At 34.9% G+C, this 16,400-nt stretch overlaps 2 protein-coding genes and 1 non-coding gene across 3 annotated transcripts; 2 read left to right on the top strand and 1 right to left on the bottom strand.

Moving 5' to 3' along the window:
• Positions 1 to 2,939: 2,939 nt before the first annotated feature.
• On the top strand, positions 2,940 to 7,000 carry LOC114268055 (asparagine--tRNA ligase, cytoplasmic 1). The gene is made up of 6 exons (XM_082870493.1): positions 2,940 to 3,751; positions 4,222 to 4,812; positions 5,510 to 5,763; positions 5,846 to 5,975; positions 6,413 to 6,471; positions 6,626 to 7,000. Exons 1-6 carry the CDS (start codon positions 3,269 to 3,271, stop codon positions 6,807 to 6,809), a joined length of 1,701 nt encoding a protein of 566 aa, XP_082726619.1. The 5' UTR covers positions 2,940 to 3,268; the 3' UTR covers positions 6,810 to 7,000.
• Positions 7,001 to 11,398: 4,398 nt separating this feature from the next.
• Positions 11,399 to 13,408, bottom strand: LOC114268063 (large ribosomal subunit protein eL31). The gene is made up of 3 exons (XM_082870495.1): positions 13,269 to 13,408; positions 13,018 to 13,141; positions 11,399 to 11,903 (listed from the first exon to the last, which is right to left on the bottom strand). Exons 2-3 carry the CDS (start codon positions 13,098 to 13,100, stop codon positions 11,621 to 11,623), a joined length of 366 nt encoding a protein of 121 aa, XP_082726621.1. The 5' UTR covers positions 13,101 to 13,141; positions 13,269 to 13,408; the 3' UTR covers positions 11,399 to 11,620.
• Positions 13,409 to 15,000: 1,592 nt separating this feature from the next.
• TRNAP-UGG (transfer RNA proline (anticodon UGG)) lies at positions 15,001 to 15,072 on the top strand. The gene has a single exon. It is a non-coding gene; the product is annotated as a tRNA-Pro (tRNA).
• The last annotated feature ends 1,328 nt before the right edge of the window (positions 15,073 to 16,400 follow it).

The following is a 16,400-nucleotide window of genomic DNA, read 5'->3' on the forward strand; positions in this document are numbered from 1 at the left end:
TGTGATTGTAATTTGTTCAATGGTTCTTTTTTTTAATGTGATTTAATCTTTTATTTACTATTTTAATGGTTTTTCTTTACAATCTATCTATCTATCTATCTATCTATCTATTTATATCTATATCTATACTTCTATACTATATATTAAGCAAAATGGGGTTTTTAACCCTCAAGGCCTGTGGGAGTTTCAATATCTCAATCTGAATTTTCTAAATTTTTTATTTTTTATTTAAAAAAAACTCAGTATTTATTGATTTGGTCAAAATCTTCTGATCAGCATTTATTAAATTTTTTCAATCCACATGTCTTTCCACATGCCTACATTTATTGATTTGGTCAAAATCCACTAATCAGTATTTAAAATCCCCTCATACAAATAATCATAGATACAATCCGTGTATAGTTATTGTAGTACGCTTATCAACTTCTCCCATACACTATGGTTAGTGATAAGATTGTTAAATTATTTTTATAAAAAAGATTTTAAAAAAATCTAAAACAAATATAAATATTTATAATTATCCCGTGTATAGCATAGGTGATAGGCTAGTACTATATATTAAGCAAAATGGGATTTTTAACCCCAAGGCCTGTAGGAGTTTCAATATGTCAATCCTAATTTTCTAATTTTTTATTGTTTTTAAAAAAAAAATTAACCTCAGCATTTATTAACTTTTCTCAACCTACAAGACTTTTGACTTCTCTCATAATTACTGCAGTACCTTTTCCAAAACAAATCATTTGTATATTAAAAAAAATTAAAACAAATATAAATATCTATATCTATATCTATCTCTAACTCACAAGTTTTGGGGAGTTCCAATATCTGAACCTTAATTTCTTAATTTTTTTTGATTTTTTTTTTAAAAAAAACTTAGCACTTATTAAATTCTTCCAAGTCTTTTTTACTTCTCCAATACACACACTATTTTTAACTTTTCACATACCTATTGCAAACAGTGAGTCTCCTTTTTGTTTTTTCTTTCTTGACTTTTCACTTCTACACTTTCAACTTCAGTGACCACATATGCAAACAATAAGTCTTCTTTTTATTTTCTCATTCTTGACTTTTCCTTTTGTTTACTGTTTTAATATTGTAGTTAGATAGCGCATAAAAATATTTGTGATTTGTCTAGCAAATAAAAAATTATAATTTGATTTTTTAATATGATTGAAGTTAGATAAGTATAAACCCTCACAAAGAGAAAAATGTGATTATAATTAGTTGAATGATTCTTTTTTTTTAATGTGATTGTAGCTAGTTTAATAGTTTTTTTTCATTTATTTATTTTATTATGTGAAAAATGTGATATGATTGTAATTTGTTCAATGACTCTTTTTTTTAATATGATTGTTGTAGTTAGTTCAATGGTTTTTTTTTTAATGTTATTTAATCTTTTTATCTACTATTTTAATTTTATTTTTGATTTTTTAATATGATTGAAGTTAGATAAATATAAACCCTCACAAAGAGAAAAATGTCATTATAATTAGTTGAATGATTCTTTTTTTTTTAATGTGATTGTATTTAGTTTAATAGTTTTTTTTTCATTTATTTTTTTTATTATGGGAAAAATGTGATGTGATTGCAGTTTGTTCAATAGCTCTTTTTTTTTAATATGATTGTTGTAGTTAGTTCAATGATTTTTTTTTAATGTTATTTAATCTTTTTATTTACTATTTCAATTTTATTTTTAATATGATTGAAGTTAGATAAACATAAACACTCACAAAGAAAAAAATGTGATTGTAGTTAGTTCAATGGTTCTTTTTTTTTTAATGTGATTGTAGTTAGTCAATGGTTCTTTTTTTCATTTATTTATTTTTTTTATTATGAAAAAATGTTATGTGATTGTAGTTTGTTCAATGGTTCTTTTTTTTAATGTGATTTAATCTTTATTTACTATTTTAATAGTTTTTCTTTACAATCTATCTATAGCCCCGTTTGGTAGAGCTGTGGGAAAGTGCTTATAGCTTATGCCTAAACAGCTTATAGCTTATAACTTTCAGCTTAAGCTGATTTCCAGCTTATTCTTAAAGCATATCCTGCCCCACTCAAAGAATAAGCTGTTTTCTGACTTCCACAAAGCTATAAGCTATAAGCTATAAGCTAAACCAAACACATCAAAATAGCTTAAATTAAGCTGAAAGCTGAAATAAGCTGAAATTAAGCTGTACCAAACAGGGCCTATCTATCTATATCTATATCTATATCTATATCTATACTTCTATACTATATATTAAGCAAAATAGAGTTTTTAACCCCCCAGGCCTGTGGGAATTTTCTAAATTTTTTATTTTTTATTTAAAAAAAAAACTCCAGTATTTATTGATTTGGTCAAAATCTCCTGATCAGCATTTATTAAATTTTTTCAATCCACATGTCTTTCCACATGCCTACATTTATTGATTTGGTCAAAATCCACTAATCAGTATTTAAAACTCCCTCATACAAATAATTATAGATACAATCCGTGTATAGTTACTGCAGTACGTTTTTCAACTTCTCCTATACACTATGGTTAGTGATAAGATTGTTAAATTATTTTTATAAAAAATATAATTTATATATTAAAAAAATCTAAAATAAATATAAATATTTATAATTATCCCGTGTGTAGCACGGGTGATAAGTTAGTATATATTTAAGTTGATTATAATTATTAATAATGTTAGAGGCGAAAAAAAAAGGGCAAATTACATATACACCCCTCGAGGTTTGGCTAAATTACAGATGCCCCTGAGGTTTGAGAAATTACGAATTCTCCCTGAATGCTATATTTGCATAAGAAATTAGGGGGTAATTTGTTATGAAATATAAACCTCAGGGGGCAAATTATTATAAAAATACAAACCTCAGGGGCGGGATGTAATTTCCAAAACCTCAAGGATATCTGTAATTTAGTCAAACCTCGAGAGGTGTATATGTAATTTGCCCAAAAAAAATGTTATCAAAAGTTTTATCTAACATTTTTTTTTTTTTTTCTCTAACATTTCCAGACAATTATACCATACACATCTAACGTGGACACTCTTAATTGCTCCACAATCGTGGGAATTTTCGTACAAAATCGGATTCTCTCCGCAAATTCGATTGGAGAATCCACGCAATGCAAATTCGATTGGAGAATCCACGCAATCACCATCGTATTATAGTCTCACCCAATCGAATCCCAAAGCAATCCCTCCCTCCCTCCGAGGGTTTACCAAATCTCTCTCTCTCTCTCTCTGTCTCTCTCTCTCTAACCTGAAGAGAGAGACCACCAAAAATGTCAGCCGACGCTTCGCCGCCGGTGGATCAAAAGTCCGCCGTAACACTAGCCGACACCGCCGAAGAGGCCTTGTTCTCTCAGCGGGTCTTGATCCGGAGCATAATTTGTCGCCCCGATGGCGGGTCCGGGTTGGCGGGCCAGAAGGTACGAGTCGGTGGGTGGGTGAAGACCGGGCGTGAGCAAGGTAAGGGATCGTTCGCATTTCTGGAGCTGAACGACGGGTCGTGCCCGGCGAACCTCCAGGTCATGGTGGACGCCGCCGTGGCGCCGCTGGGACAGCTGGTGGCGACAGGCACGTGCGTGCACGTGGAGGGGGAGCTGAAGGAGCCTCCGGAAGGAGCGAAGCAGAGGATCGAGCTGAGGGTTGAGAAGGTTCTGGAAGTGGGGACTGTTGATCCGGCTAAGTATCCATTGCCTAAGACAAGGCTAACCCTTGAATTTCTCAGAGAGTGTGTTCATCTTCGTCCCAGAACCAATACGGTGTTATATACTTCACTCTTACTCTATCTATCTCCTCTCCTATATATATATATATATAACTCATATATTTGCATTGAGGGTTGGTTGATTACATTTCTAGCCTTCAAATATGAATTTGGTGTTATTTTGCTCTCTACCGTTTAAATTGTGGGAAAAATTGTATGGTACACAAGGGTTTGTGTAGCATATGCACCTTATATTTAGAGAAGAAAATATTATGACTTCAAATGGCATAACTAAATACGAAAAAAAAAAAAAAAAAAAAGTCAGAAGAGTGTGGAATTTGTTGGATTTAAATTTTACAAGAGAAAAGCCTAAATTTTACATAGGTTGATTAAATCTTGCCAATACTGCAATATTGTGGTAATTAATTATTTGCCTAGAAACAATTTCAGCAATGGCATACTGCTTATTCAATGTTGGCTTTATGATGTTATTTTAACAGCAATTACTATTGTCTTTGGACTCAGATTTCTGCAATTGCTCGCATCCGTAATGCACTGGCTTATGCTACCCATACATTCTTCCAGAAACATGGGTTTCTTTACGTGCACACTCCAATTATCACCACTAGTGATTGTGAGGGTGCTGGTGAAATGTTTCAAGTCACAACCTTGATTAATGATGCAGAAAAGTTGGAAAAAGAGCTGATTAAAAACCCTCCTCCATCTGAAGCAGACCTGGAATCCGCTATGCTTCTTGTCAAGGACAAAGGAGAGGCTGTTGCCCAACTAAAATCAGCCAAAACAAGCAAGGAGGAAATTAATGCTGCTGTTGCTGAGCTAACAAAAGCTAAAGAAAATCTTTCAAAGCTTGAAGAGAGATCTAAGCTCAAACCTGGGATTCCCCAAAAGGATGGGAAAATTGATTATTCCCTAGATTTCTTTGCACGACAAGCATTTTTGACCGTTTCTGGACAACTTCAAGTTGAAACTTTTGCATGTTGCCTTAGTAGTGTCTATACATTTGGGCCAACTTTTCGAGCTGAGCACTCACATACCTCAAGGCATCTGGCAGAATTCTGGATGGTGGAGCCGGAAATAGCATTTGCAGATCTTGAGGTATATTAAGAATGGAATTTTATGTTCATTATGAAGTATCCAAGTGTTTGCGCAGACTACATTATTAAAGTTGTCAATATTAGTAAGGTTGAGTATGACTTGGAACTTGGTTGATTAATTTGATTTACAAGTTTATTTATTTGCATACAAGCGCAAATAGATTTTGCACGTCTTCTGAAAATATTTGCCAACAAAGCAAGAAGTAAAGAACTAATAGTATATTAGTGAGACTTCCTCATTTATAAGAGAAAAGTAAGTGTTATTTTCTTACATGTTAATGGCTGAAATAAATTGTTGGAACAGTTATATGGTGTCCAGGTGTCATATGCTATTATAGTATTGTTAATCTAATGTCTACCTGATCATATATAAATAATAAAAAAAAGAAGCATTTATAACAATTGCTTTTCTAGAGTTCATATTAGGCCTATTGAATTTCTTAATTCACTTGTCTATCTTCATTTGAAACTAGTGGATGACATGTAAACGGGCAGAACAGATGGATGGAGATTGGAAAGGGCTCCACTTGAAACTTGTAAACAAGATTTTATTGAATTACTATGTAAAATGTGATAGACCAATTGAGCTTTTGTAGGACATCTAAGGCAGTTCATCTTTTATTGTTAAGGTTTTAAACTTTGTGGTTTTGTTGAATCCTGTTGTTCTAGAAGATACCAAACATTTTTATGTTTTGTAGGATGATATGAAGTGTGCAGAGGCATACGTGAAGTTCATGTGTCAATGGTTGCTTGATAACTGCCTTGATGATATGGAATTTATGGTTAAAAATTTTGATAAAAGTGCAATTGATCGTCTACGATTGGTTGCTTCAACCGATTTTGTCCGCCTTTCTTACACGGAAGCAATTGCAATTCTTGAGGAATCATCGAAAGAAAGGCAGTTTGAGAATAAAGTGGAATGGGGAATTGATTTAGCATCTGAACATGAAAGGTAGCGTGGGTTTTGCATCTTAAATGTGTTCTTTGACAGCTGTGTCTGTAGTACTGATGTTATGGTTTGTCTGATCATGTAGATTCTTGACTGATGTGAAATTTAAGTCACCTGTTATTGTGTATAATTACCCAAAAGGGATCAAAGCATTTTATATGAAGGTTAATGCTGACAACAAAACTGTAGCTGCTATGGATGTGCTTGTACCAAAGGTATGGTCTTTTTCTATATCCACATTTGGGATGCTTACTTTCTTAATGCAAAATGCACGTCATTCAAATATACAGCTGTTTTAAAAAAATTATTGTAGCTATACAGCAGTTGTAAAATGCTTCTTGTATCTTGTGACAGCATGAGAAAACCTTTTATGCTCTATTTGGTTCACTAGAATGAAATAGAATGGAATGATCATTCCAACATAATATCCATTTTCACATTTGGTTTACTTAAAGTTGATGGAAAATGTATTACACATGAAATCACCATTGTAAGGGAATAATCATTCAATAAGGAGGTTTAAGGAACGACCATGCCATTCCATTCTATTTCATTTAAGTAAATCAAACACTACATTAGAGGATCTACTTGCAGTCGAGATTGGCTATTATGTTTGCCTAAGATGAAATCTGTTGGATTTCTTAATTTTCAGGTGGGAGAGCTAATTGGAGGAAGTCAAAGGGAAGAGCGTTACGAGGTCATTCAGGAAAGGTAGGCAAAGTTATTACCCCAGATTTTTTTTATTTTCTTTAGTATGTTTGCTAGTGTTTTTGAAGTTCCCTTGGATTGTTTATTGGTTTGCACTGACTCATTCTTTGAGTTGACAATTTAACCATATGAATTGATATGTTTTTCTATATAACAGGATACTGGAGATGGGGCTTCCTCTTGAGCCATACGAGTGGTACCTTGATCTTCGACGCTACGGCACTGTTAAACATAGTGGATTTGGTTTAGGCTTTGAACGGATGATTCTCTTTGCCACGGGGCTTGACAACATTAGAGATGTCATTCCCTTCCCTAGATACCCGGGAAGAGCAGATCTGTGATTTATTACTTGGTAATGCAGATGCCAAGATAGCTTTTCTATTATACCCAACTACTTTGTTTACTGTTGTCATCCTAAACAGAATTAAATACAGAAACTGTGATAGTGAATTTGTATCAGCCATATGAGTTGGTTTTGATGATGGATTGAGTTGGCAGGATGTGCATTCAGAATAAACGCACAATTATCTTCTCTCTTTTTATTTTTGAACATATTAAACACACAATTATCAAGGATGGTGAAAATGTAATTAGTTTTACATTTGGCTGTTCTAGGAATTGTTGTATAGATTTTCAATTAACCTGATATGTAATAGAAGATTATGAGGAAGTTACCAATTGAAGTTCAGAGTACAAATGTAATCAAATGTGTAGAGTGCCATTACGCTTGACTTTCTTCTCTCATTCTAGATTTCCTTCAGTCTCTCGTTCTTCATATTTCAGATGTCTAGAGATTTGGAAACTTGTTTTACCATCTTGGCTAAATATGTTATCTTAGGTAGAATGATAAATGAAATTATCATGGTGATGAGGGTGGTCGCCTTAATTCTAAAATTAGGACTCTGCTTGAAAATACCATCGAGTTTGACCCCTTTTAAAGGGAGTTTCACTTTCTTTTTCCCTCTTACTTTGCTTTTTAATATATATATATATATATATTTTCCCCCTTTGAATTTTACAATTGGTAGGAAGCGAATATAAAAACGATCATTAATCTATGTCAAAAGATAGTTTTAAACAGCTGTTAAAATATATGTATTATTGATTGATATCTTGTTTTCTTTTTCTGTATATTACAAATGGTTCCTTATATAGATGTAGGTGTAGTGGATGGTGGTAGTGGTGTAGTGGGTTAGGTTTAGTGGAGTAGGTGAGGTGGTAGTGGTGGTAGGTGTAGTGGGTTAGGTTTAGTGGAGTAGGTGAGGTGGTAGTGGTGGTAGGTGATGGTAAATTCTAACAGCCCCCCGCAAACTCAAGGAGGATAGAATCTAACCAACTTGAGTTTGAAGAGAGGAACAAAATAATAAAATACATAAAAATAAAAGAGGATAGGAGACACGGTATGGTCGTTTCAGACCGATGGTGAAGACACTGTATGGTGGTGTCATAACGTTGTAGAGGACACTGGATGGTGGTGTCATAACGTTGTAGAGGACACTGTATGGGGGTGTCATAACGGTGTAGAAGACAGTTTATGGGGTCATGTCGGACCGTTGTAGAAGACAGTTTATGGGGTCATGTCAGACCGTTGTAGCAGACAATGTTGTGACAGTTGTTGTGACAGTTGTTGTGACAGTTTACGGAGTCTTGCTGGACCCTTGTAGAAACTAACCGGAATCAATGTCGGGACAGTTTACAAAGTCTTGTCGGACCCATGAAGGAGCTAACCGGAATCAATGTCGGGACAGTTTACAGAGTCTTGTCGGACCCTTGTAGAAACTAACCGGAATCTATGTCGGGACAGTTTACAGAGTCTTGTCGGACCCATAAAGGAGCTAACCGGAATCAATGTCGGGACAGTTTACAGAGTCTTGTCGGACCCCTAAAAAGTCGCACCCTCAAAAGGTGTGCCCAATCTATCAAAAGGCGTGCCATCAAAAGGCGTGCCCAATCCATTAAAAGGCGTGCCATCAAAAGGCGAGCCCAAGTCATAAAAAGGTGTACCGGACATGATGGCGAGGCACGTGGGCGCCTTGGCTTGCGCGCCCGTTTTGTCGTCTGGTGGCAAGAGGCGCGCGATGCGCGTGGCTGCCTCGGCTATTTAACCAAGACGGAGGCTGAGGCCGAGGCAAAAGGCTGAGACAAAAAAACTGCGAAAAATCCTTTGAAAAAACTCCTCCGTTTCTGAGAGAGAGACTCTGTAACACTTGCCCAGAAAATGGCTTCGTCGTCCCGTGGGCTGCTCACTCTCTTTCCCGACCTCAACGAGTCAACAAGAGAGACAACTGGTGCGGTGGCACTGGAACCTCAACCAAGCGCCCCGGAGTTTACTCCGTTGAACTTTCCGATGCGGTCTGTGGAGCAAAGAATGGCAGTGCAGTCGGATGTGGAGGCCAATCAGTATACTTTGAAGTCATGTGTGGAAAGCATGACGGCGGTCACAAACTTGTCGCACCGGCTGCAGAGTAGGACAAATGAGGTGCAGCAGTTAAACTCTCAGCTGGCTCTGCTTCAACGCATGTATAAGGATGCGCGAGCAGAGATAAGTGTGCTAAAGGCGGAAAACAAGGAGCTGAAGCGGAAGGCCACTGTGATGTTCCGATTTGGAGGTCTGCCATATGCTGCAGTGGAGGAGTATGGGGGAGTGAACGTGCTCGGTGGACTAGGAAGTACGGAGACCGGACTGGCACGGGACACCCAAGATAAAAGTAAAAAGAAGAGACCTGCAGTAGAATAGAGAAGGGAAAAGAAAAATCCCACTGTGGGTGTGGTTGTTTTGTTTGTTTGTTTGTTTTTTTTTTTTTTTTTTTTTGTTTTTGGTGTAAAATGGTGATCGGGGTTTAGCCCCTGATATGAATAAAACAAATGTGTTGTGCAAACCCGGATGGTAGGAAGGATATGCAGAAAAAATCAAGGGGTGAGAATGTGTGATTTTGTTTGTTTGTTTGTTTTTTTTTTTTTTTTTTTTTTTTTTTTTTTTTTTGTGAAGAAGGAAGATAAAATAAAATAAAGAAAAGGTAGAGTAGGATCAGACGGTGTGGTGTGAAAGTGGAGAGTATTTGGGTAATATAGTATAATAAAAAGAGATATATAAATATAATGGGAAGCATAATAATGATCATGGGTCTGAGATCAAGAAAAGGCAGTGCTGTATAATAATAAAAAGAAAGGTGAGGTAGTGGATGATTAAAAAAAGGAATGGTGGGTTTGAGAGTGGAAATAGGAGAGCTTTTCTAAAAGTATTTTTGAATAACTCATTTCTGCCAAGCATAGGTCTGTCATCTTTACGGAAGCCAGCATCACCCTTCATGACTCCATGACCACAGAGCAACACACAACTGTTAGGAGGCAGCGCAGCGGAGGAAGGGGGAGACGAAGACACAGGATGAGCTGTTTTTTAAAAAGAAAAGAGAAATAGCTGGGCGGTGGAGAATATTTTAAAATAAGTGCAAAAGCAGAGAACTCCCACTCCTCTTTCTGAAACCCGACAAGCCCATACTCCAATTGCTGGTGATAAATATTCAGAAATGAAGGCCCCTAAGATGAGATCAAACAAGTTCAAAGATCCTGTTAAGTATTGATGGAACACTGCTGACACCAACCGGAGATGATTTCCGGCTTGGCACTGATGTGGAGTTCTTGGGCTGCTGAGAAGACAAAGAAGAAGGTTGGGCGGTGGGTTTATTGCCAGGTTGTGAAGTGGAGGTCGATGTCCTCGGGCGTCCACTGGCACCACCACCCTTGGAGATGGAAGTTGTGGGAGACCCAACCACCATTGGAGGAGATGCAGAGGACTGATGGCTATGGCTATGGCTATTCGGACCTTGTGGCAGAATCTTGAGTCTTCTTGAGCCAGTGAGGGCTTTAACAGAAAAGCATTATTCATCTCTCTCCCCACCCCACCCTATATTCCAGTAGACTGGAGTTGTAGTCAAGCTGTGATGGTGATGAAGAAGATTCTGGCGGACTAGGTTGAGGTCCGGCGGGCGGCCAAGACGAGGTTGCCGCCCGCCGGTGACGCGAGAAATACTAAGGTCTTAACCTTGCTCTGATACCATGTTAAAATATATGTATTATTGATTGATATCTTGTTTTCTTTTTCTGTATATTACAAATGGTTCCTTATATAGATGTAGGTGTAGTGGATGGTGGTAGTGGTGTAGTGAGTTAGGTTTAGTGGAGTAGGTGAGGTGGTAGGTGTAGTGGGTTAGGTTTAGTGGAGTAGGTGAGGTGGTAGTGGTGGTAGGTGATGGTAAATTCTAACAACAGCCATTAAAAATAACTGTCGGAAGATAATTTTGAAAGAGAAACAAGTTCATGAACCTTCTCAAATCAATTATCTCGAGTACTTTCCTTTGTTTTACAAGCAAGCATTATTATCATGGGAAAGATTATATATGCATCTTTTAACTATAGAAGAAAATGACATAATTTATTACTTTTTGAGTTATAACTAAAAATAATTTAAAAAATCATAATCAAATATAAAAAAAATCATAATTAAAATTTCAAAATATATCATAATTAAAGAAAAAAAATTAGTCATAATTATAAATAATAATAATAAATAAACGACATAACTAAAAGTGCATGTGATGTGATATATGCATGTGATATGAGGGTGTACATAATAAAATTCTCCTATTATCATAGACATCTCTAGAAAGCTTCTTACAACAAAAATATGATTAAACAAAACGATAGGGAGAACTCATGATAGAATACTTTGAAGCATGATCAGGATTTATATATTCATGTTTTGAGATGAATTAGGCTCTACTAATAAACCGCTGCACTAACAGACAGATTGGGGTTTTTCTCGAAATAAATTATGACTTTTCTCACATATCCTAAATAGCTTGCTAGGTACTGTTTCCTCGGTATTTTTGGGTGTAATAACAGTAACTAGTTTTTGAAACCAGTAAACCAGTTTGCAAGGAAGAAAAAAGATGTATTGAGAATGGTAACCAGAGGCATGACAAATTTGAAGCACTAACATAATTGTCTTAATACAACCGAAACAAAAGTCTATGGTCTAATCAGTAAGGACCAAAATACCAGGAAAACTTAAACCAGTATCTTTAACACTCAACACTAGCCAAAAACTCTCATATATCAACTCCTTGCTGCAAATGGCAGGAAGGTATGAAAATCAATCATCATCTTCTTCAATGACCTTGGTACCCATCCCTTTTAGCCCTTCCGGTGGAATTTCAGCAACTGTAACAAGAGAGTAAAGCTCTTCCTTTGCATCTTCATCATCATTTCTCTTGCGAGCAATACGAACTCTAATCCGCCTTGGGACACTTCGAATCCCCCTGCTCCAGATGTGCTTGTTTAGCTTCACATCCACCCTCACATCCTTGGTTCCCATGGCTTTCTGCGCAAATTTCCTGATCTCCTTTATGGCATTAGGAGCCTTCTTCTTGAATGTGCTGTTATTTGCAGTCACAGTACAGCAAAACAGAGTCACATCCTTTCGCATGATATCACAGAACAATACAGTTAAATCATTTATACATGATCAATCCTCTTTTATGTACTTTATAAAAAGGTGTAAATACAGATGAGAGGATTTTTTTTTTTTTTTTTTTTGTGGAAAGTACATATAATAGTATTTTTGTTCTAATCACAATAACTAGTGAACCATTGCACAATTTACAACGATATGCACCCCACAATTGACAATAACATAGGTCAAACACTGATACAGCGCCTCAGAACTTCTTATTAACCCAATAATGATCAATTCACATGCACTAACAACAAACTCCAGCACATTCTTAAAAGCAAGGATGAATCTTTTAAAGGCTAAGACAGGATAGATACATTTAGGAACAAATATGAACAGTAAAACTATATGAATTTCACTTGCATTACTTCATTCATTGCACCAATCCCACATTCTAGACATGTTCTCAACTACGACTGCTACACGGAACTAAAACACGCAGCAAAAGTACATAATAACCAAAAATAACATTTTCACCAATAAATTAAATAAAAGATTTGAAAAATCATTCAGTTGAACAACGGGGATAAGGCAGTATACATCAAATAACCTCTTTGAAGACCCTTAAGGCAATGAAATGAGAAGAACCCAGATTCAAACTTCAAGTCGATAAAATATCGCACAAAGAAAACAACATTAATTGCTCAACCTAAGAAGATGAAAAACCAACTCATTCAATAGCCAAGACCAAGATTTTCTAGCTCAAATTAAATGAATCCTTGAAATCCATTCTAGTGTAAGTAATCTACCTCTTTTTCCATTAATTCTGAGTAATGATCTCAAAAAACAGTAAGAAATCAGCCAAACATATATATACATATATATATATATATATATATATATATATTGGGTGCTATATAGAGCTAGAAATTATAAGCAAACACTAAACATTCAAGCCTATAATTAAATTGAATAAGAATAATAATGGTTAAAAAGCAAGCACAGAGAATCATATAGAGATATATAAGAACATATATATATATATATATATATATATGTATAGGTAAGATTGTGAAGGAGCAGAGGTTTAATTGTACCAGCTGTGCAAGCGCTTGTGGAGGTTGATGGTGTACTCCCTAGTCACCACCTCTTCCTTCCTTCCTTTCGTCTTCTCCGACATTTTCTCTCTCTCTCTCTTCGAGCACTCCTCAGCAGCAAAGCCTGCACAAAATCCAAATACACAAAACACAAATCGTTTGAATTAGCTATAGCTTTCATTTGTTAAATAAACTCAGATCTGCAATCGAATCGAGACCATGAATCGAGAGAGAAAGACAGAGAGAGAGACCTCTAGGGTTTGGAGAACGGAATCTAGAGAAGCCGAAATGAAGATGAGACAAGTATATAAACCCTAATGGGATGCCCTAGAAAAGGTCTATTTGGGTTGATTTTGGGCCATATCTTGTCCATGGACAATGAACTCTATTTGGGTTTCTTTTGGGCCCAATTTGTTACAAAGCCCAGAAACCGTACTCTTATTTTACTCATATATTTTTTTTTTGGGATACTTACCAATAAGTTTCATACACAAAATTCAAAATTTATCAAATCTCAAAACAAAATACTTGCACCAATTATTCTTATATATTTTTAATTGTTGCCAAAAATTCTTTCTTTTTAAATTATTTTAATCACTTTAAAAATGTTGTTTAAAAATATTGTTACATCCAACGACTTCCGTCAGACTCACCGAAGACTCGCCGGAATATTCAATATCACTGGAAATTCGTCGGAGTATCACCGGAAGTTCATCGAAGTGTGTTGAGCATCGTTAGAAGTTCGCCAGAGTGTTCTGAACGTCATTAAAAAATGTCAAGAACATCATCGGAGACTCACCAGAATATTCAGAATATTGCCCCAAACAAAAAAGAATAAAATGGAAAAATTATAGTTAAACAACATAATAACAACAAACAACTAAGCAAATAATCTGTAATATTGATCAAACTAAAAAGTAAGTTTTGAAACTGTAAAATGTTACAGTTTCAAAGCATTATTCTATTAAGCTGGAAAACATGTTATTAAACTGCAAAATTTTACAGTTCTAAAGAATATTATGAAACTGCAAAATTTTACAATTTTAAAGCATGATTCATTTCAGCACCAAAAAAAGCTAAAACTGTAAAATTTTATAGTTTTCTCCGCCTGTAACTAAAACTCAATAACAACTTATTTAGAATTTGAAAATTTTCTCCATTAAAACAGAAAAATAGGCGTGTGTAACAGAGAAAAGGTAGAAAATTTGAGAAATCGAAGGAAATAATAGATATAGAAAGCATATTATACTCCGGCAACTATTTTTTGTTTAGATCTAGTCGGATTTTATGTAGATCTACTCAAATAAGTAGATCTACATCAGATTTGAGTAGATTTACTCTTCTTCTTCGTCGTCGATAAGGATGAAATAACGAGTTGATGTCGATGGTTGGCGGTTGGCGGTGAACTCTAATCAATGATGGTCGTCAGTCACCGGTGACTATATATTAGAAAAAGAAAGAGAATAAGAAAGGTGTGATCACCGGTCGTCAGACATGACAAAGAAAATAAGAGAAAAACGTAGAAAAAAGAGAGAGGAAAACGTAAAGTATGAGGAAAAAAAAGCAGAGAGAGAAAAAGTGTAAGACTTTTAAGTCTACTCAAAATGTTGTTGGATTAAATAATGTACACATATTTTAAACAAGATCTACGGATAATTTTCCCCTTTTTTTTTAATAAATAAATAAATTCATTTTTATTATTATTTTTTTTTAGGATCAAGCCCGAGATAGAGCTCGAATTCGGCTGGTTATGTAATTTAGTACGCTCATGCCAAGTTTGAATTTCTTAACCAGTCGTGTTCGATTAATTTTTAATATACAAATTTAAACACTCAAAAGTAGGACTTGATTGGTTTGAAACTTATGCACAGAGGCAAGGCAACCAGATTTGCGTCATCATCAAGAAAACAAAAAACAAAAAACTTTAAAAAACAACTAAAATAATTGGTTTATAACTACATTTTAAGAAAAAGATGACATCAAGGGCGTTTGGTCTAGTGGTATGATTCTTGCTTTGGGTGCAAGAGGTCCCGAGTTCGATTCTCGGAACGCCCCGGGCAAAGTTTTAAAACGAGTAAATTTTTTTTGAAAAACCATGTCTGCTTTGTTGAAATCATTCTTTTGTGACTCCAACCATTGGATAGTGTTTTGTGAATCATTTTAAGGAATTGATCAAGCAAGCAAATCTTCCGCTTTTATTTTTTTGTTTTTATGTCATTTGACAAAGATTTTATTTTTATGATGCACATTTTGTATCGATTGCATATTTGAGATTGTATGAAATAATTTTTATCCATTATGTCAATGTAGTTGTTTTGATATGCGTGCAGGTTGATGAAATGGTTATAAAATGACGTGGTGTGTTGTGCGGTCGTTTAGGCTCATTTTGGAATAAATTTCGATAATTCGAATCGTTTATTTTTTAGGGTATATTGAGTTGAACATACCTACAAAAAATAAATTGATCATATATCGTTAATCATTTCATCGGATTATATTTGTATCTATAAAAGTGAACAGCAAATTTTATGTGAAGTATAAAATTAAATACAAATACGATTTGATGAAAGAATTAACGATATTCAATTAATTTGATTTTTTGAAAGTATGTTCTACTTAATATACTCTAAAAAATGAATGGTCAAATTATTAAAACACGGGTCTCGAAATGGGCCTAAATGGCCACACAATAGTGACTGTTGTACCTTCTGCATAGTAGTCCCACCATATCCATTATAAAATGCCTTACATTGACATATTAACATAATTTCGTTAGGAAATCAAACATTCTTAATCAGGATTGGTGAGATACAAAATAAATAAATTGAATCAATCTCACATACAAATACAAAATGATTTATGTGATTCACCCCATGCTTCTTTGTAATTATCCAACTCAACCTTTTAAGGAGCTTTAAAAATGTCATAGAGTGGTAAATTACACAAGGCAGACCTGATCAAAGTCAATCTTCTGCCAATAGAAATATACCTCCTTTTCCATGAAGACAACTTGTTTTTAAAGCTTTGGATAACAGAGGTTGCAAGTGTTAGATAACTTGTGTCAACACCCTGGGAGTTTCGAGATTATTTATTTATTTATTATATATATTATCTTATATCTCATTTTCAGTAAATTGTTGCACTCATCTGGGATAACATTTCAGAGTCTATACTTTCAACTCTTCACAAATTTTAAATACTGTTTTTGAACACTGACATAACACATAAAAAGACAATCATTCTTAGAGTTCAAAAAAAAAAAAAAAAAACCTTCCCTAGCAATTTAGTTGTGATCAACTAAAATGAGTAACAACCAGTTCCTTATCAATGGTGGAAAGAGTTTAGCTCCGACTAATGTTATAAACACACACACCATGTTAAAA

The sequence above is a fragment of the Camellia sinensis genome, chromosome 5, assembly GCF_055761805.1.
Source record: "Camellia sinensis isolate YWXY chromosome 5, ASM5576180v1, whole genome shotgun sequence".
Classification (NCBI taxonomy): domain Eukaryota; kingdom Viridiplantae; phylum Streptophyta; class Magnoliopsida; order Ericales; family Theaceae; genus Camellia; species Camellia sinensis.